Source organism: Rhipicephalus microplus, chromosome 8 (assembly GCF_043290135.1).
Source record: "Rhipicephalus microplus isolate Deutch F79 chromosome 8, USDA_Rmic, whole genome shotgun sequence".
NCBI lineage: Eukaryota > Metazoa > Arthropoda > Arachnida > Ixodida > Ixodidae > Rhipicephalus > Rhipicephalus microplus.
In genome coordinates, this window is record NC_134707.1 from 109,534,991 (window position 1) to 109,558,107 (window position 23,117).

General features: G+C 45.3%; 2 protein-coding genes and 1 pseudogene across 7 annotated transcripts in view; all 3 read right to left on the minus strand.

Annotated features, from left to right (window-relative positions):
- Positions 1–23,117, minus strand: part of LOC119163913 (uncharacterized) — a 43,704-nt gene that overhangs the window by 14,963 nt on the left and 5,624 nt on the right. The gene's annotated exons all lie outside the window — the stretch shown is intronic.
- On the minus strand, positions 4,726–5,325 carry LOC119165124 (uncharacterized; annotated as a pseudogene).
- LOC142769326 (uncharacterized) lies at positions 5,329–5,907 on the minus strand. The gene has a single exon (XM_075872476.1). The coding sequence runs from the start codon at positions 5,905–5,907 to the stop codon at positions 5,329–5,331; it is 579 nt and encodes a 192-aa protein (XP_075728591.1).

The window sequence follows — 23,117 nt, forward strand, 5'->3', positions numbered from 1 at the left end:
ACCCAGAGTTTCCATAAAATATTTAGCACTGTCAGAATTTTGTAAAAACCAAGTCAGACTCAGACGATCACACCTTCGAAAAAAGAACTCTTTCTGAACTGTTCACTTGCGTTTTTGTGCCTGCGCAAGAGCTTGCTGATGTTGCTTTTTGACACAAATGTCTGAAGACATAACAGGCACTTGAATTGTCGGTCACCTGTGTGCGAAAAGCAGATGCTTTCTCAATGTGAACTTTCGAGAGAAGCTCCAGAACACAGGTGGCATTTATGTGGCCGCTCGCCTTTGAGGGTGCACAGGTGGTCCATCAAATAAAACTCCTATGAAAATCTCCGAGGACAGAGATGGCACTTATGTGACCTCTCGCCTTTGTGGGCACGCACATTATTTACCAAACTGGGTTTCTGTGTGAAGCTCTGAGGGCACAAGAGACACTTGAATGGCCACTTGCCTGTGTGAACCCTGAGGTGGGATTTCATATGAGACATTATACTCGTCTCAAAGTTACAAGAGTTACAGCAATGGTGGCGTCCATGCTGCTACTTCTCACCGTCTGTACTTCCTGAATGTGTAAACCACCCCGGTGGCGACATTACATTACAGCACCGTTCCATTGATGGAGGGATGGATGGATGGATAGATGTGGCTGTACCCTTTAGATCGGGCAGCGACCAACGCCACCACCGGTTAGTGAACTAACCACTAGATTTATTTATATTTTTTTCCCCATTAAATGATGAAGTTGAGGATTGGTACTTTGCAGTGAAGGGTTTAATTTTCACTCATGCCTTGATATTAGCCACCCATCAGATAACCTTCTTCTGGTTAATTGAACCCGCTTAAACTCTATTTTGCCCTCTCTGTCCCTGAACCCCAGTGCTTTGAAAAGCTCTGCGCCACCATTCTGAACTATAGGATGAAGCCCTTTACAGAACATTATCAAGTGTTCGGAAGTTTCCTCCTCCTCTCTACATGCACTGCATATCGTGTCTACTCCTTCGTATTTGGCCCGATATGTCTTGGTTTGCAATACACCCGTTCTGGCCTCAAACAGTAGAGAACTACCCCGAGTATTATACTGATTCTTTCCTTGGCAATTGCCTGCTTAAAGGTTCGATAGATCTCGAGTGCGATTTCTTAATCATGCAATTCTCCACATGTGAGTCTCCATTTCCTTCACTTTCTTCTGAACCGATAGTTCTTTTTGGTTTGGCCACCTGCTGTTTTCTAAGTATTACAATTTCCTGGTCCGCTTCCTCCATTTTGTATCGACATTCTTCATGTACAAGTAGCTGAAAACCTTCCTAGCCCAACGCTCCTCCCCCATTTCTTTCAATCGCTTCTCAAATTTTATCTTGCTGCTAGCTTCCCTGCCCTCAAATGATGTCCATCCCATATCACCTTGTACTCCCTGATTTGGTGTATTCCCGTGAGCTCCTAAAGCAAGCCTACCTATTCCACGTTGCTTAATTTCTAATCTTGCTTGAACTTCTGATCTCATGCACAAGACCGCATTACGGAACGTCAGCCCAGGAACCATGACCCCTTTCCATATTCCTCTCACAACATCATACCTATTGTAATTCCACAGTGCCCTATTTTGCATCACTGCTGCATTCCTGTTACTTTTAGTCGTAACGTATATTTCGTGTTCCCTCAGGTACTCGGTCCCATTGCTTATCCATACTCCGAGATATTTGTATTTATCTGTTATCTCTAGCGTGACCTCCTGTATTCTGAGCTCACTACCTTCGTTGTCATTGAAAATCATGACTGCTGATTTTTCCTTGCTGAATCTAAAATCTAACCTATCTCCCTCATTACTGCAGATGTCCATCAATCTTTGCAAATCTTCCTTGTCGTTGGCCATTAGCCCTATATCATCTGCGTACATTAATGCTGGTAGTGCCTGATCAATAAGTTTTCTTTGTTTGACTAAAGAGAGGTTGAAGCCCAGTCCACTTCCCTCTAATTTTGCCTCTAATCCTTGTAGGTACATCATGAATAATAAGGGTGGCAGGGGGCACCCTTGCCTAAGCCCCCGTTTTACCTCTGCAGGCTTGGATACCTGTTTTTCCCACTTTATAACTACCTTGTTACCTTTATAGATTTCCTTTAAAAGATTAGCGACTCCATCTTCCACACCTAGTGTGTCCAGTATTCCCCCCCAAGTCCTCTTGAACCACGCTATTGTACGCTCCCTTGATATCCAAAAACGCTAGCCACATGGGCCTGTGTTCTTTTTCTGCTATTTCAATGCACTGCATCAGTGAGAACAGATTGTTTTCCAACCTCCTGTTTTTTCGAAACCTATTCTGCAGTTCCCCCAGCACCCCCTCATCCTTTATCCATGCCTGCAGTCTTTCCTTTTTAATCTGCATTGCCAGCCTGTAGACCACTGATGTCACTGTTATAGGACAGTAGTTGTTATGTCAGCCTCCGTTTGTTCCCTAATCCACTCTGCTCTCTCCTTGTCTCTTAAGGTTACACCTACCATTTTTCTTTCCATTGCTCGCTGTGTCAACCTCAATTTAAGCTGAACACTCTTTGTAAGTCTCCAGGTTTCTGCTCCGTAGCAAAGTACCGGCAAGATACAGCTGTTATATACCTTCCTCTTGAGGGATAGTGGGAATCTACCTGTCATAATTTGAGAGTGCTTGCCAAATGTGCTCCACCCCATTCTTATTCTTCTAGTTACTTCAATCTCGTGGTTTGGCTCTGCGGTTATTACCTGCCCTAAGTAGACATAGTCTTAAGAGACAAGAAGAGAGCAGAGTGGATTAGGGAACAAACGGGGGTTAAGGATATCATAGCTGAAATCAAGAAGAAGAAATGGACATGAGCCGGGCATGTAGCATGTAGACAGGATAACCGCTGGTCATTAAGAGTAACTGCCTGGATTCCCAGAGAAGGCAAGCGGGTTAGGAGGTGACAGAAGGTTAGGTGGGCAGATGAGATTAAGAAGTTTCCGGGTATAAATTGGCAGCAGCAAGCACAGGACCGGGTTAACTGGCGGAACATGGGTGAGGCCTTTGTCCTGCAGTGTACGTAGTCAGACTGATAATGATGATGATGTTATGTCAGCTTTGTCCCCCTTTCCTCTATGGATCATGCTCATCCTGCTAAGCTTCCATCCATCGGGGACTTCACCATCGATTATTATTTTGCTCACTGCCTCTCAAAGTCCGTTTAGACTTTGGACCCAGTGTCTTTATCAGCATAATGTGAATGCCATCTGGGCCTTTGATGTACTACTAGGAACCCTCTTCTCAGCCCTTTCCCACTCTGGTTCTGAAAATGGAGGCATTGTGCCACTTGATCCATCCTTGTATATTGTGGTGCATAAGGCACTTCTTTGTTGAAATTTTTCTGTCCCCCTTGTTCTTATATATTCAATAGCTTCCCCCCTTCTAGCCTAGACCTTGAGCCGTAGTTAAAAACCTCTGTTCTAGGCTTGTCTCATTTCTTAAGGAGTTTAGATGGTTCCGAAATTTCACAGCTGCCTTTCTATCCTTTTTACGTACTTCTACAAGCCTCCGAGCTCCCTTTCTTCTAATCCTTTCATTGATCAGAAGGGATGCTTCCTTTCTACAGCTTAGAAAGATGTCCCATTTTCTGTCAACATCCTCTGTCAGTTCACCCCACTGCTTAGCATGTCTGTGTTCCCTAGAGGCTTCCTGACAGTTTGCTATGGCTCTCTTTACTTCCTCATCCCACCAACTTTTGCGTTTGTGTCTTTTTTTCTGGGGTGACTTGTCACGTGCCTTAGCAAGCTCTAGCTCAAACAGTCTAATTAGATTCGCGTATGTCCACTCTGCTTTATTATCCTCAGTGATTACTTTCTCAATTTGTTTAGTAGCTATTTGTATTTGCCTTTCTGAATAAAAATTTTCCTGTAGTTTCTCATCTTGTCTCATTCCCACTTTCACTGCTCTTCCAAAACCTTGCTTGATACGTTTGTGATCACTACCCAGACTTCTGGAGCCACCTTTATCTATGTGCATTCCCCTGAGCTTATCGTACATCCTATGTGACATCAGTGCATAATCTATCGTCGACTGCGGCCTTCCTACCTCCCATGTTATTTGCCCTTCACACTTCTCAGTACTGTTGCAAATGATCAAATCATGCCTTTCACACATATCTGAGATCATTTTGCCTGTTGAGTCAGTATACCCATCTATATCTTATATATGCACATTCATGTTTCCTAGTATAATTATCTAATTATCTTGCACTCTCCTCCTAATTCCTCAACGTCATTTGATATACACTGGACCATTGCCTGGTTTTCCTCTTTGGCCTTCGCTCCCGTCAACAAGTACACCAAACCAAGGAGTGTCATTTGCCCTGCCACTTTCCCATTTAGCCATAAATGTTCCTTGCACTCCTGCTTGACCCTTTGCCAGTCTGTACCTTTATGAATGAATGCCTCAATACCACCCCCCTTTCTGCTGCCTTCTGTTCTATTACAATTTTCCCATACGTAGTCCGGATTGCAAGGTGGTTGCTCCATGTCCCGAAGATGTGTCTTCACAACCCCATATACCATCAGTTCCTCCTGCCTCAACTGCTCTTCTATCTCTTCCCACTTTAACCTATTACTGCCACGCTGCATGTTAATATAGCCTATGTTTGACTTAGCTCGGCCCTTGTGCTTACGTCGATTTCTTCTCCCACGGACTCCGTGTGGCTCAAATATTTGTGCCCCTTTAGAAACGTCTTCGGCTACACTGTTGGCCTCAGAGCTCTGGGTCCCCCTAAAAAAGCTGTGGCTTGACGACCTATCCTATTACCAACCCTCCTGCCCGTTGCACTACTGTAGTGAATGCCATTCTGTGCAAAAAGGCGAGCACCCGGCTCGTACACGTCTTGGTTCACCTTAATTAAGCTGTATCCGAGTTGCCGGCTAATACCCTTGCTCACACAGTTGGCCTCCACTACCCTCCAGTCAATCCCACAAGACTGCCCCCAGACCTTTGGGACTGTGCATGTGGTCACATGCGCACTCCAAGAGGCTTATCGGGGCTTACGCATCCCATCCTTTAACTGTCTTTGAAGGTTTTGACCCTTGCCTTTCAACACATCATTGAGCCCAGCATGAATAATGACGAGATTTTCGCCCTCCATGCTGTCCTCTACAACCTCCTGAGCTTTGGCCAGTGCATCCACCATGCCCTTCCCTGACTGGGCTTCCACCCTCACTCTCCAATCTTCCTTCACTGTCTTGAAGACGCCATCCCTAACCCTGGCCACGTTAGAGCCCCCCACCACCACGACCCTTCCACGCTCCAATCGCTGGCTTCCTGTTTGTGATGGCGCCCCTGTTCGCTACACCTGTTTCTCTCTCTGCCGTTTGTTCTGTGTTTCTGCCTTGCTCGAAGACTGCCACTGCACCGAGCTGTATGTTTTCGAGGCCTCCATGCTGTGGCCAGACACAGACACTGCGGCCCCCTGACCTCCCTTCTCACCTGTCCTTTCCCGCCTGTCACCTTCTCCGCTACCCGTGCCATCCGTGTCACACCGCCTGAGGCCGGGGCTAAGCGCCAGCAGCTCCTTTACCCGCTGTTCGAGCTCGGTCCGCCCTTTCCGTTCTTTTTGAAGGTCGCCCTTCATTTGCTCTAATAGGCTGGCGGTAGCCTCCTCCCGCTTACGCGACGCTCTGAGCTGATTTTGGAGTTCTATCCTCTGCTCCCGTTCTGCCCTAAGCTCCCCCTGAAGCCCCTCGATGCTACCCTCCATGCGCTGCGCAGCCGCATTCAGTGCCGCGCACAGCCTGCACACGAAGCTCGCCTTCTGCGCGTTGGCCAAACTCGAGAATTCTGTTTCATCGAAGTAGCACCAGCGCTTGCATTCTTTGCACTGCACCAACTCACTCTCGCTCGTGGTTTTCCTAGCCTCCTTAGCCATCGAGCGCCCGACAGCCCTACGTTTAACCCTAATCCCGCTATCCAGCCGCCTCTGTTAACTCTCCTACCTACACAACTGTTTGAAGCTGTCGCCTACACTGCAAACATACGTGTTCAGTTTCGCTAGAAGCCTCTCACTAGGCCCCCTTCGTGTTCAACTCTAGCTGTTTAACAACTAACTGGACGCCCCGAACTTCTTCAAAACAGCCGCCTACCCCATTCATCTTGTCAACGTCACTACAACGTTGCCCGTGTCCCACACCTACAATACTCGCAAAGCTAATTATTGATTAGAAGAGAAAAAATAATATTGGTGTTCACAAACACAAAGAAATGAAGAGAAACTTGTCTCTCGTTGTGCGCTGCCCCTGCACCAACCGACCTTGCACAACCTTGCACAACCTTGAATCTGCCGAACAGGCGGAGCGCGCGAAAACACGACCGCACAGCTCCGAAGTAGGCGAGAAACCACGTGAAACGAGTGGCAGCGCAACGTGTGCCAGACGTATAAATGGATGGATGGATATGACTGTACCCTTTAGATCGGGCGGTGGCTACCGCCACCAAGCTGTTATACATACTAAATCAAAAACTAGGTTTATTTTTTTCCATTAAATAGTGAGGTTGACGATCAAAGGGTTTAATTTTCACTCGTGCCTTGACTTTAGCCACCAATCAGATAACCTCCTTCTAGTTAATTCTTCCCGCTTGAAGTCTAATTTGCCCTCCCTGTCCCTAAACCCCAGTGCTTTGAAAAACTCCACGCCATCATCCTGAACTATAGGGTGAAGCCCTTTACAGAACATTACCAAGTGTTCGGCAGTCTCTTCTTCCTCTCCACATGCACTGCATATCGTGTCTACCCCTTCGTATTTGGCCCGATATGTCTTGGTTCGCAATACTCCCGTCCTGGCCTCAAACAGTAGAGAACTACACCGAGTATTATCATAGATCCTTTCCTTGGCAATTTCCTGCTTAAAAGTTCGATAGATCTCTAGTGCGGACTTCTTAATCATGCCCATTCTCCACATGTCGGCCTTCGTTTCCTTCACTTTCTTCTTAACCGATAGTTCTTTTTAATTTGGCCACCTGCTGTTTTCTAAGTATTTACCAGTCAACTTCCTGGTTCGCTTCCTCCATTTTGTATCCACATTCTTCATGTACAAGTAGCTGAAAACCTTCCTAGCCCAACGCTCTTCCCCCATTTCTCTCAATCGTTTCTCAAATTTTATCTTGCTGCTAGCTTCCCTGCCCTCAAATGATGTCCATCCCATATCACCTTGTACTCCCTGATTTGGTGTATTTCCGTGAGCTCCTAAGGCAAGCCTACCTATTCCACGTTGCTTAATTTCTAATCTTGCTTGAACTTCTGATCTCATGCACAAGACCGCATTGCCGAACGTCAGCCCGGGAACCATGACCCCTTTCCATATTCCTCTCACAACATCATACCTATTGTAATTCCACAGTGCCCTATTTTTCATGACTGCTGCATTCCTGTTACCTTTAGTCGTCACGTATATTTCGTGTTCCCTCAGATACTCGGTCCCATTGCTTATCCATACGCCCAGATATTTGTATTTATCTGTTATCTCTAGCGTGACCTCCTGTATTCTAAGCTCACTACCTTCGTTGTCATTGAAAATCATGACTGCAGATTTTTCCTTACTGAATCTAAAATCTAACCTATCTCCCTCATTACCGCAGATGTCCATCAATCTCTGCAAATCTTCCTTGTTGTTGGCCATTAGCATTATATCATCTGCGTACATTAATGCTGGTAGTGCCTGATCAATAAGTTTTCCTTGTTTGACTAAAGAGAGGTTGAAGCCCAGTCCACTTCCCTCTAACTTTGCCTCTAATCCTTGTAGGTACATCATGAATAATAAGGGTGACAGGGGGCACCCCAGCCTAAGCCCCCGTTTTACCTCTGCAGGCTTGGATACCTGTTTTTCCCACTTTATAACTACCTTGTTACCTTTATAGATACCCTTTAAAAGATTAGTGACTACATGTTCCACGCCTAGTGTGTCCAGTATTCCCCACAATTCCTCTTGAACCACGCTATCGTACGCTCCCTTGATATCCAGAAATGCTAGCCACAGGGGCCTGTGTTCCTTTTCTGCTATCTCGATGCACTGCGTCAGTGAGAACAGATTGTCTTCCAACCTCCTGTGTTTCCAAAACCCATTCTGCAGTTCGCCCAGCACCCCCTCATCCTCTATCCACGCCTGCAGTCTTTCCTTTATAATCTGCATCGCCAGCCTGTAGACCACTGATGTCACTGTTATAGGACGGTAGTTGTTTATGTCAGCTTTGTCCCCCTTTCCTTTATAAATCATGCTCATCCTGCTAAGTTTCCTTCCATCGGGAACTTCACCATCGATTATTATTGTACTCACTGCCTCTCTCAAAGCCTGCTTAGACTTCGGACCTAATGTCTTTATCAGCCTAATTGGAATGCCATCTGGGCCTGTTGATGTACTACTAGGAACCCTTTTCTCAGCCCTTTCCCACTCTTGTTGTGAAAATGGAGCCATTGCACCACTTGATTTGTCCTTGTCTATTGTGGTGCATAAAGTACTTCTTTGTTGAAATTTTTCTGTCACCCTTGTTCTTATATATTCAATAGCTTCGTCACCTTCTAGCTTAGCACCTTGGGCTGTAGTTATAAAACTCTGCTCTAGGATTGTCTCATTTCTTAGGGAGTTTAGATGGTTCCAAAATTTCGCAGCTGCCTTTCTATCTTTTTTATGTACTTCTGCCAGCCACTGAGCTCCCTTCCTTCTAATATTTTCATTGATCAGAAGGGATGCATCCCTTATACAGCTTAGAAAGGTTGCCCATTTTCTTTCAACATCATCTGTCGGTTCACCCCGCTGCTTAGCATGTCTGTGTTCCCTAGAGGCTTCCTGACGTTTTGCTATGGCTCTCTTAACTTCCTCATCCCACCAACTTTTGGGTTTGTGTCTTCTTTTCCGGGGTGACTTGTCACGCGTCTTAGCAAGCTCTAGCTCAAAGAGTCTAATTAGATTCATGTATGTTCACACTGTCTTATTATCCTCCGTAATTACTTTCTCAATTTGTTTAGTGGCTATTTCTATTTGCCTTTCTGGATAAAAATTTTCCTGTAGTTGCTCATCTTGTCTCCTTCCCACTTTCACTGCTTTTCCAAAACTTAGCTTGATACGTTTGTGATCACTACCCAAACTTCTGGAGCCACCTTCGTCTATGTGCATTCCCCTGAGCTTATCATACAACCTATGTGACATCAGCGCGTAATCTATCGTTGACTGCAGCCTTCCTACTTCCCATGTTATTTGCCCTTCACGCTTCTCGATACTGTTGCAAATGATCAAATCAAGCCTTTCACACATATCCACGATCATTTTGCCTGTAGGGTCGGTATACCCATTTATACCTTCTATGTGCGCATTCATATCTCCTAGTATAATTATCTCGCACTCTCCTCCTAACTCCTCAATGTCATTTGATATACACTCTACTATTGCCTGGTTTTCCTCCATGGCCTTTGCTTTCGTCCACAAGTAAACGAAACCAAAGAGTGTCATTTGCCCTCCCACTTTCCCTTTTAGTTATAAATGTTCCTTGCACTCCTGCTTGACCCTTTGCCAGTCTGTACATTTATGAATGAATGCCCCAGTACTAGCCCCCTTTCTGCTGCCTTCTGTTCTATTACAATATTCCCACGCGTAGTCCGCATTGTCAGGAGGTTGTTCCATGTCCCTGAGATGTGTTTCTACGAGACCGTATACCATCGGCCTCTCCTCCCTTAGCTGTTCTTCTATCTTTTCCCACTTCAGCCTGTTCCTACCACCCTGCATGGTAATAAGCCCTATGTCTGAATTGGCTCGGCGCTCGTGGCTACGTCTATTTCTGCCCCGTACTTTACCTATCTCAGATACTGGTGCCACTTTGCAATCGTATCTGTCCATACCTCCCGTCAAAGAGTCTCCCTGGTTGTTTTCCTCGTTACTAGCTATCCTGCACCCCGAAGGGCCCGCTTGCCCCCAAAAAAGCTACTGCGCATCCTGCAAGCCGCCAACCCACTTCATGACCTAGCCGCCCATCGAAGTGAATTCTGTTTCGTTGCAAAGCACCCCACCTATGCACCTCTCAATTTCCACGTCAAAAACCACCTCAAAACCTTTCTCTCGACTCATCCGCCATATCTCTTGGTTTGCGTTGACAACCGCTCTTTGCAGGTTGCTATCACAGACCGGTACCTCCGGTATCGTGCATATCACTTTCATACCTAAGGAGAAGTGGCGCGCATGTCATCGACCCCTTTCGCCAGTGTGGGTGCTAGTCCTGCCGTATCTTCATTTAGGACATCGTTTAAAACGCCTGAAATTATCACGAGGTTTCGTCTATCAGCTGTAGTTTCGAGTTTTTCGCTCGCTTGCCTCATGACTGCTTTCAGCTTGCCTCCTGGGAACGTCCCTACTGCAACCCTCTTGTCACCTCTTACCCTCTCTTTGATTGCTTCTGCGTATCGATTCAAATTCGAGTCCCCAGCGATTATCACATGCTGCGACAATTGAACTGGCTGAACCTGTTTTTTTCCAAACTTGCTTGCTCTTTCTTTTTTGCCGTTCTGGTTGCCGGTTCCCTACTGTTCTCTCCGTAGGCCGCTCCTCTGTTCACCTTGGCTAGTGCTTCCTCGGCGGACTTCAGCCTTTCTTCCATAGCCCTTGTTTTTTCTTACTCTGTCGCCAACACAGTCTCGAACTCCGTGATTCTCATCAGCAGGTCACTCTGGGTAACCATCATTTTCTCCATTTTTTTCCTCAACATCACATTGCCTACACTTGGCGTCAGCCCCTTCTCCTTCCGCTTCTACACTTGGGTCCACTTTCAAACCAACCCCACATCCTGAACACTTTACAGTCTTTTTAACCATGCCTTTCCGACACCAATTGTCCCTATGATTTGTTTCACTCGATAATTACAAAACTCGAGCACTGCCCTACGAAAAAGCGAAAGTCTTAGCTCTACTACAAAAATTTGCGTGTTCGATGTATGTGCACCTCATCCACGGGGTGGCAAAAAACAACAAAAAACAAAAAAAATCAAACACACACACACACACGCACGAATATTTGGTGACTGACCCCCGAAAAAGCCGTACAATAAAATAAGTGCTACAGGGATTTTAACTGCTGCCTTATAATTATTAAGACAAGCTCAAAACATACAAAATAACCTATCTGCGCAGTCAATTGAGAGCGCTAAAAAAACACGTCCATCCACCGTGACAGTCCGAAACGAACTCACGGCGAGCCACTGCAGCGCCACGGCGAGCCATGGCGTGAACTAATAAGAGTAGCCTCCTGCTAGGTGCTTTTCTCACGACCGCACGCGGCCTAGGTGCCAAATTGCGCGAACATCCCTAGGCACTTTAGTCTCTATCGGTGCACCCGCGCTGGCTGGAGCGGTGCAGGTATGTAAAGGCGCCGCTGGCTGTCTTATGTGTGTGCCAGGCTTCCTCTATTTCGGTGTTGTGCGGCGGTTTGTATTATTGCGATATTATTCCTTGCGAATATGGTGATGCTTGAGTGCTGACTGTTCTGTGTGAACGTTAGCTCTGGATGCGCGGTGCCCTCTGACGCGCTTTCGTGAACGCTGTCACACGGGTATTTGCTGCATGTGGTCGCGCTGCACTGTATTTGATCCAGACCATGTAGCGGTGACTAATACCGGTTTTCCTCGATAAATTTTGATCGCACGCAACAACTTTGTTGCTGCTGCGCTGTACAGCATCGAGTTTGGCACAAATGCTCTGACCCCGATCACAAGTGTCTGTGTGACACCGGCAGTATGAATATCGCATTATTTCCACTACTCGCACAGGTAGTCCAAGTAGCACAGAGAAAAAAAAAGCTGTGACTGCAATATCCTCTGTCGGTGATCACACGTGAATGCTTATTCCAAATTAAACCGTTCAGTTCTGTACACTTTTGTGGCCTCTAGTTCTTTGGCTGCTGCTTACATGACAATGCAGGAAAAAAGCAGTCTACTAATTAGATCAAAATTCCGTAGAAACGGTGCATCATACTTAGGAAAGTATCTAGAAAATATAATATGTCTGCAAAGAAGCCCATGTACATGTTCGGTCTTGCAAACAAGCTTATTGCTCCCACTTTTGGCAAATTTTGTTGTTAGGATTCTGCTGACATGAGCCGCAGTGGACCACCGCATTATATATATATTGTATGATTCGTGTGTCAAGTTGTCACCTATAAATTGCGATCTGCATAAAAAGCGAGTGCTTTGCCTTCAGCGCAACTTTGGCATGCTCAGTTTTTGCTTGACACCTTAATATAAACCTCGTCGTACATTGAAGGTGTCATCATCACCAGCCTGACTACACCCACTGCAGGGCAAAGGCATTCCCCTTGATCTGCCAATCAACCAGGTCTTGTGCTTTTCGTTGTCATGTTATACCTGCAAACTTTTTAATCTCATGGACCCACCTAACTTTCTGTCTCCCCTTCGTGCATTTGCCTTTTCAGGGAATCCAGTCAGTTACCCTTGATGACCAGCGGTTATCCTGCCTACGTGCAATGTGCCCGGCCCATGTCCATTTCTTATTGTTGATTACAACTATGATATCCTGAACCCTGGTTTGTTCGCTGACCCACTCTGCTCTCTTCTTGTCTTTTAAAGTTACACCTATCATTTTCCTTTCCTTCGCTCACTGGGTCATCCTCAATTTGATTGATTGATTGATATGTGGGGTTTAACGTCCCAAAACCACTATATGATTATGAGAGACGCCGTAGTGGAGGGCTCCGGAAATTTAGACCACCTGGGGTTCTTTAACGTGCACCCAAATCTGAGCACACGGGCCTCAACATTTCCGCCTCCATCGGAAATGCAGCCACCGCAGCCGGGATTCGAACCCGCGCCCTGCGGGTCAGCAGCCGAGTACCTTAGCCACTAGACCACCGCGGCGGGGCCATCCTCAATTTAAGCTCAACCGTCTTTGTAAGCCTCCAGGTTTCTGCTCCGTAGATAAATACTGGCAAGATGCAGTTGTTACATACCTTCCTCTTGAGGGTTAGTGACAGATAACCATTCATGATTAGAGAATGCTTGCTGAATGTGATCAACCCCATCTTTACTCTTCTAGTTACTTCACTCTCATGGTTTGACTTCACGGCTCCTGCCTATACTAAGTAGACATATTCCTTTACAACTTTCAGCGTCTCTTCACCTATCGCAAAGTGCTGTTTTCTCCCGAGACTGTAGCACATTACTTTAGTTTTGTGGACATTCATTTTCATACCTACTTTTCTACTTTCCATGTTCAGTTCTTTATACGTGAGCTGTAATTCATCTCCTAAGTTACTCATCGAGGCAATGTCATCAGCGAATCGCAGGTTACTAAGATACTTTTCATTAACTCTCATTCCTATCTCTTCCCAAGCTAGGGTCCTGAAAACTTCCTGGAAACACGAGATGAATAGCACTGGAGAGATTGTATCTCTCTGCCTTAGACCCTTCTTTATAGGAATTCTGTCGCTTTCTTTATGGTGGCTGTGCATGCACTGTAAATTTCTTCCAGTATATATATGTAGCATTCTTCGACGCCCTGATTCAGTAGCGCCTGCATTACTGCTGATGTCTTGACTGAGTCAAACACCTTCTCGTACTCTATGAAGGCTATGTATAGGTGTTGATTGTTTGTAAAGGTGTTGTTTGATATGTTTATGGCACACGATAACGTTAATATCATGGTACATTAATTTCACAGTGCAGTTAAGTGCAGCGTATTTCGGTCGGTGCATCTTCTTTTCATGATCTAGCAGTAATTTATTTTGAGCAAAAAATATCAGTTATGGTCTTGTTGCTTTTTCCCACTTCATAATGCAAATTATTTAATAAAAGACCATATCTCATACATTAATAAAAGCACCAGGGCAGTGGAGGGCCTTGACACTTTTATCATGCACTACCATATTACAATTTTCAACTGCAACTCAAAGACCACTGCTTGGCATATTTAATGCAAAATAAATTCTATTGTTGTAACATTTGTCTGTGTAAACTTTTGGTTATGAAAACATGCTCAAACGATCGACAACAGCTGGTCTATTAGTTTTTAAAAAGCACTCAAATGGTACTCCATGCTTACTAACTATAGCACAGTGTAATAGTATTTGTCTAAAATATGTGGTCAATAGGTACGAAACAACTGCGGCACTTTGAGCAAGTTATTTGCAGTTAAATAAAAGCTGGGAGCACTTGATCACAGCCCTATTGGGAATCTGTCACCATGTACAGATCTTTTGTACTTGCATAAGTTTCTGTGCTTGCAGGCTCATGCACAGCAGAGCAGAAGGAACCTACATTGCTCTCCATTAAAAGCACAATAAAAAAATTCGATTTACCTCTTGCAGCCATACATTTCAACTAGGAAGTTTGTCTGGTTAGAGTTAGTTGAGAAGGTAAAAGTACTTATGATCTTTAGATGCTATAACACCCCCTGAGGAGGCTTTGGTGGTTAAAAAAAAAAATGCTTTCTTAGCAGAAAAACCAAAGCAAGGCTCCTCTTGATTGTGATTAAAAAAAGCCTTTGCTAGTCTTTGGCAATAGAGTTTTAACGCCCTTCGCTAACACCAAGGAAAGTCGATTGTTTTTCTAAGTCTTAAGCTGTTTTGCTGGCCTCCAAACAATGTTATACAAAGCTCTACTTTTACTCGTTATATAGCTTCTATCCTATCCTTTTATAACAAACTGCTAATACCTAAACATTGAATGTCTAGAAATTCAAATACTTCTGAAGTCAAGATTGTCACAAATTATTCAGATTTTCTTAAGCGTGTCAGGTTGGAGTCATAACATATTGAACTTCACTGTAATGAATAGAGTATTTTTGCTCTGATTTAACAGATGCTGTTTCAATTGCTATGCATTTGCACAGATTGTCAAACACATCACAAGTGATCTAATAACAAATGCCTCAATTTAGTAAACAGAAAACTTGTATAATTCAAAAGTGGTGTTTTATTGTATCTCATGAAGAGGGTAACATCATTCAGTAAAAGCATTGCTGGTAATTTCCATAGCCATAGGACTAATTGAATTTAAGTAATTAGTACTGAGGTTCCACTTTGTTGCATGTACATGTACTAGCACCATATTTATCCTTTTCTTTATGCCTCTGCATTTCATTATAGACATTTGAACAAACCGGAAGTGTCGTATTATTATTGTCTGTCTTGTCATATTTCACTATGACTTAGCATAGTATTTCATGCTAGATGCCAAAAAAGAGATTTGTGTCACCTCTGCCATTCACCACAAAGAGGTTTCTTTTTAGCCTATTGTTCAAGGCAGTGACGCTACTCAGTATTCTGCTGTAGAGCATATGAGCAATACTGTTTGTACAGGCCTCTATACCATTGGTCGCATATACATGCTTTTTTGGTCTACACATGTAGCTTTAAAAATCATCAGTGTAAATGCGGCTGTCTTTATTTAAATGTGAAATAGTGCATTAGAAGAAAGAAAGTCTGTATCTCTAATCTGACCCTAAGGTAAAAGGAAATGGTACCATACAGTCAGGGGTGGATCCAGCCAATCATTTTAGGGGGAGGGGGTTTCTTAATGTATACCGGAGAGAGGGGCATGCTCATTACTTTTTGTTTTTTTACTAGCTTAAAAACTCTATCATAGCATAAATACTATAATTGTGTGCTTAAAGGAATCCCAGTCATTTGTCCTCATTGGTGATAACAGGTGGACGGCAAGCACTGAAGAGAGGGGGAGGGGATACTGACTGGCTTTGGGGTGGGGGGGCGATCGCCTCTAGCATCCCCCTTCTGGATCCGCCACTGCATGCAGTTCTGCACAAGATCACAGGATTGATTCCGAACCTCAGGAGTCGCATTATAATAGTTGTAATATGTACTAGTGCCCCAGTTCCATGCACTCAGGGAGATTATGAGGTCAAAATAATTAGGCTTTAACTTGAAACAGTGCATCTCATAACCAGATTTCAGTTTTGTGACATGAAACTATCGAACTTAATTTTAATAATTCTTCTCTAAACCAGCATAGATGTACAGTGCTTGCGAAATTCTGCTCCCAGTTTTTTTTTTTATGTGAATGTGTGGTTCATCACAGAATTTATGGCATTATTTAGCAAAGTGATTTTTCAAGGCCTTCCCTATTTCCATGACCTTTTTTTTTCCACATTTGTTCAAACCACAACACAAGTTCACCAGGGAACATTTACTGCATGGGAGGATGTTTTAAACAGTTGATTATGTGTTCAAGTTGGCCCATACACTCACCTTTTGCAAATCAACAAAATTTCTTCATCTTCAATAGGCAAACTAATTCTATATAATTGTGCAGCAGTGATGCAGCTATACTGTCAAAGAAATGATGTTTCAGGAGAAATAGAAATGTTTAATAGAAGTTATTGACAAGAAAATGTAAAGTTAGGCGTCTGTCATAATCATATGGTGGTTTTGGGATGTTAAACCCCATATATCACCGAAAATGATAGGGTAACCTTGCCTGAAAAAGTTGCTTGTTATTTACTACACACCTCAATGATCAATATGAATTCTCTGCAATTAGAGACAAGGGCAAATCTAGAAAAAAGTACATCGTAAATCCAAAAGAGAGAGCAGATAAAAATTAATGCCACTGAGCACTTTTACTAAATATCCTATCCAAGATTGCAGCAAAATAAGCACCTGCAAACATATGTGCTAGTAATAACAACAGAATGCTCAGCTTGAGGTTTTTGATGCAGGAAAAATAAAGAAATTATGAAAACGACCACATGTTGGTTGATGAAGCCAAGACAATGCTTTATTAGCAGTTTTTAAAATGCTTATTTATGGTTCGTTTCAATAATGTTCCTGACTTAGCTCATTGTGCACTTGACTGGAGTGCAGATTCATTTCCACCACTGTCACTTATCCTCCTTTGTGGTTCTTGGCAGCAAGTACACCTACCTGTAACAGACACGGCAAATTACCCCACCTTCTCCTGTATTTTCCTGTACAATGCAAGCAGCAGCCTATCTTTCCACTCTTAAATAAAGGTGTCGGTGAGCAAGCTGTGCATGCATGAACTTCACTGCATGACTCGGGCTGTAATTCAAAGCATAAACTTTCATAAGAAACTGTAATAAGTGCCCACTTTGTTCGAACTGCAGGTATTTAAGCAAAATTGATTGAAACACAATATGAAAATAGGTGTGAATTTTTACTGCAAAGTATCGCACAGTTAAAATAGTGTGAAGAGAACACTCGCAGATAGAGCAGCTGAATTGGTGGCGAGCATTCCTTGGTTGTACGGTGTTAAGTTTGGCCCGGCAATTCGTCTGGGCAGACGCCATTGTGCGTAAGCCGGTCTATTGTGGAGGCTCTCAATCCTTTCGGCGCCCAGTCTGCTAGACGCTGTCGAAGATTTCGGCAATTACCCAGACCATGTGGCAAGCAATGGCGAGTTCCTGACTTTCAACTACGGACCCTTTCGTCGTCCCTTCGAGCAGCAGCGGTGACTGATGGCCTCGGCGACTAATCTGGCGATGGAGAAGCTGTTGTGACCGGTGCCAGAGCTGACAGGGGAGCGGCGCTCTTTTAATCCTCAATCCCGTAGCCGACCGGCGGGCTACCTATGCCCGCCAGGCATTGTCCCTGTTAGCCCGAGGGTGAGACGTGTCGCCACGACACCGTTAACCGTTCGAGAGAGGACAACAAAGACAGCATCTTCCCTGGAAGAGACCGTGGCGGCCGCCGCAAATCGCCCCGCTAATTAAGCGAACAAATCGGCAGGCCCTTTGATGCATGCCATCAGGAGCTTGGTACCTCTCGACTAGCGGCACACACACGACAAGGAAGAGCCCCGCTGGAGCCACCTTGCAGTGCAGTGATCACGACTCAATATTAGACGTTCACGTGGACTGTGCACGCTCGTCCCCCTCACCTGATGTGTGTGTGTGATTGGTGTTCCACTCAAAGGGGAGGAGCCCGACAGGGCTTAAAACGACGCCGCAGAGTGCTGGTCGTCGCTCTGAACCATGTAACAGTTCAACCACCTCGCTCGTGGTTTGTGAAACCACTAACCCTTCTTTGCTGTAAATAGGTGTAAATAATGCCATAAACCTGTTTGTTTTTGTATCCTCTTCTTGTCAGCGTTTGTTTCCTCCACCCGGTTACACCACGCTACCACAAGAGATCGGGAAGTCCCCCATCCCCAACAACTGGTGGCAGTGGTGGGATGCTATCAGCAACTTCCTCCTCGAACCGCAACAACTGGTTGGCCACGATGGGATGAACCTCACGACATGGTGCTGTGCTGTAGTGAGTGCTTGGTCTTTGCTTTGACTTTCCAGGCTTCAATTGTGTGAGTTTATTAGAAGTTGGATTGTGTTTGAATTAGGGAGATTACCTTTTGTGAGTTGTAGGGATCACCTAATTATGTGTGAAATGCAGGACCAAAGTACAACAGCATTCATGGCGTGGAAAGCAATGCTATGAGATGAACTTTTGGCTGTGAGTAAGAATCTAGGCATTGAAGTAGAGGAAGGAATGGGCAGGACAGTGATTGTGAGGCTGATGTCGCAAAAAGCCAGTGAGAAGGAGATTAAAAACGCGGTAGAGATTGTAGAAAAACAGGAAATGGAGGAGCGAGAAAGAGAATGGGAAAGAGAAGAAAAGGAAAGAAGGGTCAAGAAGGGAAGAGAAGAAACTAAAAGAATGGAACGAGAGCAAGAGAGAGAGCAGTGGAAGGAAAGCCTGAAATTAAAACAGGAAGAGAGAAAAATATCAATACAGTGCCTTAGATGGTCTCAAGTAAATTCGAGGATACATGCATTCGAAGAGGGTGAGGATATAGAGAGTTATCTAACCTCCTACAAGAAGGTTTGCACAGAACTAGAGCTCGACGAAGACTATTGGTCTATCGCCTTATTGAGTGTTCTCCCATGCAGTTTAATGGATAGAATAAGGTACCTTTCCGAGGAGGAGTTCAATAATTACAATGTAGCTAAGGCAGTTTTACTGCGGTGTGTCGGCATCAGAGCTGACGGAAAGCGAATTGAGTACAAGCTCTTGAACGCTCCCGTGAAGAACGCGCGACGGTGTGCTGGTAGTAAAATTAACCCTGAGAGATGTCCGCGTGTCTCTTATAGCACCAAGGTGGATAGAGAGCGAAAATGGGAGATAGAAAAACGCGAGCGAGGTGAAGAGCGTGAGCGAGCCCTCAGCCTAGAGATTGAACTGTCGGAACAAAAAGTTGAGGCAATGCGGCAGAAGATTCAGCCATCCGCAACTGTAGCACACGAGAAGTGCGATATTGAAATGAGTGAGGTGCAGTTTAGAGCCGCAGAGAAGGCTAGCACATGTGAAAATAGCAGCAGATTCAAAGACGAATCGAGTTTGAGTACTGCGAATGATGCTGCATTGAGTAGAGAGGCCGACAAAGGCCAGAGCGAGTGCGACAAAGTGCTGTGCCAGTTAAATGCTAGCGAAACAGCTAGGATAGCTGTAGAAAAGCTGGTACAGACCTCAACTCTGTCGCGACGGTGGATCTTGCAGACATTGTGGAAGTAGTCAAGAACACCGGAAAAAGCTCAGGAGAAGCAGCCAAAGTAGAGAGTGAGGGCAACAACGCGGTTGCAGATAGCTCCCAGGAATGCCAGCGAGATTGTTCGAAGAGCTGCATTGTTCCTTATTGTGTTAACCTGTCCGCCAGTGCAGTGTGTGAAAAGAAAGATGACTCGGTCAAAAATCATTTAAACTGCGTGGATGAGACAGCAGACAGAAGCAGTGAGAGTGTTAACGAGCTGGAGTTGCGATCGGGAAGCTCAGAAACGAGCCACAAGAAGCGGCGCAGAGGAAAGAGACGTCGCCAAGCCGTGAGGGAGACAAACAGTACTACGCGTGTAAAAGAAGGTGCAAAACCTTTGAGTGTAGCAAGTAGTACTAGGCACTTTGCATCGACGCCTAAGTCAGTTTGCATGCGTCCGAGCAACCAGACGAAAAGTAGAAAGAACGCCGGTTCGCAAATAGAATCTCGTGTAAAGCACCAGTTTTCCGATTCCGTCCACAGCAAGATTCATGGTGCGCCCTTGAGCTGCAAAATCATTGATGACTCAACCTGCGACAAAACTCAAAGCAGTGCAGGACAAGTCAGTCGCAAACGTCGCCATAAAAGAGGGAAGCGTACGCGAGCGATAAAGCGAAGGCATGGAAGAGGTAGCAATCAGCCGGGCGAACGACAAAAGAGTAGATCATCGGCCAGTTCAACGAACAGGCCTTTGTGGCGTACAGTAAGGCACAGGCGGTGAAACGGTAGGCCATGGCGCAAGCCCTCGCGACGGGATGCGGGGTGGAGACCTAGAGCTTTTCGTAGACAGGAATGTCGACGTGGTCTTAAAAGAAAGGCCACAATTGCTAAACGCAGCACAGGAGCGAGCCCAAAAAGGGCATGGCCACTCTTTTCCACGCATCGCTCAAACCCACTCCGCGAACCTGACAGAGGCAGGCTGAAATCGCGAATGATGCGTGACTGCGCCGTTCAGCTTGTAGCCCAGACGCGACGTTGCCTCGGGAGTTCTCGAAATCCGGCAAGACCGCAACCGCCGCAAGTGCGATTGAAGTGAGCGGCAGCTGTAAGCTGGAGAAAGTGACACAGGAATCTACGGGGAAGCATCTTTGCTTATTTTTTGTTTTTGAAGTAATATTCTTTTGTCATCTCCCCGGCTAGTTCGTGTGGCAGCAGTTCTTCCCTTCTAGATCTTTTTTTTAAAAGCATTGTAAGTGTTTTCAGTTGAGTTGTTATGCGGAAGCAGTGGCCCGCATCAGTCTGCCGACTGCGTGAAATTAGTTTTGTTTGAGATAAAAGCATGTAGGTCACGAATGAAGATTTGTACGCCCACTAAATTTTGAAATCGTGGTAGCGTTTTCGAGCGGAGCCAGAGTTTGTATGCTTCGTACTTTTTGTTGTGTAGCGCGGAGTTGTCGACTGTCTTAAAAAAGTAAATGAGCATTCCTAAAAAAAAAAAGGTTTTCGAATAAACCAAAAGCGATTTTCAAAGTGCTCATGTTGGAGAAACATTCGGTACAGGAGTTTTAGCACAAAATTAACGCATGTTTTGTTAGATGCGCATGACGTTTACGGCGTCTAGCGTTATATTTCATAGCGTTTTGTTTTTTGTGAATATTTACGTTCAGATGCGTGTTTAGGGATACCTAAGTTAAAGGGATATCACCTATGGTTAGGTGCGTTTCCGTATGCTAGCGCTCTTTGGATGAGAGTATGATGTCGTGCTAGGGCGCACAGTAAAATCCTGGGCGTTCTTTAAAAACATGGGCTGACATGAAGCTACATTCATCGAGTGAGCGTGTAGTATGAGAGGTTTTGATCCCTTCATTTTGTTGTTTTAGTGATTGCTTATAAGGACCATATGATCACTTGAGCTGAGAGCGTTGCGTTCACCGAACTTTGAGGCTAGAGATACTTTTCTCTTACTTATAGAACGCATTTCATTCTGTTGTGAGAGTTTTTATTGGCGTCGGGGTGTCCTCCAAGTAGGCACCCACGACTACGTTTTAAGCTTGTAATGAGAGGATAGAGAATGCGCACAGTTACTTTGTGTAGGTACAGGCATCATTCCTGTGAACCATTGTAGATAGTGGTGTTTCATTAAGTTAATGATAAATTAGCAGATGTTAGTTACAACTTAGTAGTGTGGATTGTAGAAAAAGCTAGTTTTGAAGGAGTGTGATTACGGTTATATGGGGCCAAATTGTGTTTGCCTTTGTGTGCTTTTCTCACACGCCAATTCGTTCCATCTTTGGTAAGCATCTCCATGTCCATGATTGTTGTAACTTTGGCGGCACCAAATTGTCTCAAAATTTTAGTGTAAAGGGTTTTCTTTTGTTTATTTCTTGAGTAGCCTGGAGGGTTTTAAGCGGGTCTAATGTGCTTGACTGCAGCATGGTATTGTGTTGTGTGGTTAGCCTTGCTGTTATCTATCATTGTGAGCTGGTTTGGGAGTTGGTTAGGAGTTCGCAGCTGGAGGGTCAAAGCCAGGCCATTGTCCTCGTCACCAGCCATTCTCTTCGTGCCCAGCGGTTGGGAGCGGTGGCCAGCCGAGATTTTCCGGGCGGCGGAGGAGCTGTTAAGTTTAGCCCAGCAATTCGTCTCGGCAGACGCCATTGTGCGTAAGACGGTCTATTGGGGAGGCTCTCAATCTCTTCGGCGCCCAGTCTGCCAGACGCTGTCGAAGGTTTCTGCAATCACCGAGACCATGTGGCAAGCAAAGGCGAGTTCCTGACTTTCAACTACGGACCCTTTCGTCGCCCCTTCGAGCAGCAGCGGTGACTGATGGCCTCGGCGACTTATCTGGCGATGGGGAAGCTATTGTGACCGGCGCCAGAGCTGACAGAGGAGCGGCGCTCTTTTAATCCTCAGTCAAGTAGCCGACCGGCGGGCTGCCTATGCCCGCCAGGCATTGTTCCTGTTAGCCCGAGGGTGAGACGTGTCGCCACGACGCCGTTAACCGTGCGAGAGAGAACAAAGACAGCATCTTCCCTAGAAGAGACCGTGGCGGCCGCCACAAATCGCCCCGCTAATTAAGCGAACAAATCAGCGGACCCTTTGATGTATGCCGTCAGGAGCTTGGTACCTCTCGACTAGCGGCACACACACGACAAGGAAGAGCCCCGCTGGAGCCACCTTGCAGTGCAGTGTTCACGACTCAATATTAGACGTTCACGTTCACGTGGACTGTGCATGCTCGTCCCCCTCACCTGATGTGTGCTTGTGATTGGTGTTCCACTCAAAGAGGAGGAGCCCGACAGGGCTTAAAACGACGCCGCAGAGTGCTGGACGTCGCTCTGAACCATGTAACGGTTCAACCACCACGCCCGTGGTTTGTGAAACCACTAACCCTTCTTTCCTGTAAATGGGTGTAAATAATGTCATAAACTTGTTTGTTTTTCGTATCCTCTTCTTGTCAGCGTTCGTTTCCTACACCCGGTTACATCAGCAACTTCCTCCTTCAACCTTAACAAAGGGTAGTCACATTCAATGGGCCTCTTGTGCAGCCCTGGCAATGCTATGAAAAAAGCATAAGCTTGTGCCTTCATTCCAACTTCAATTGCGAGTGCGCACTGTAAAATAGAGAGCAAGCGCCCCCTCCCCTCCTGCAAT

Coding starts and splice junctions, on each gene's coding strand:
- LOC142769326 (XM_075872476.1), bottom strand. CDS start 5,907: ATGGCTAAGGAGGCTAGGAAAACCACGAGCGAGAGTGAGTTGGTGCAG.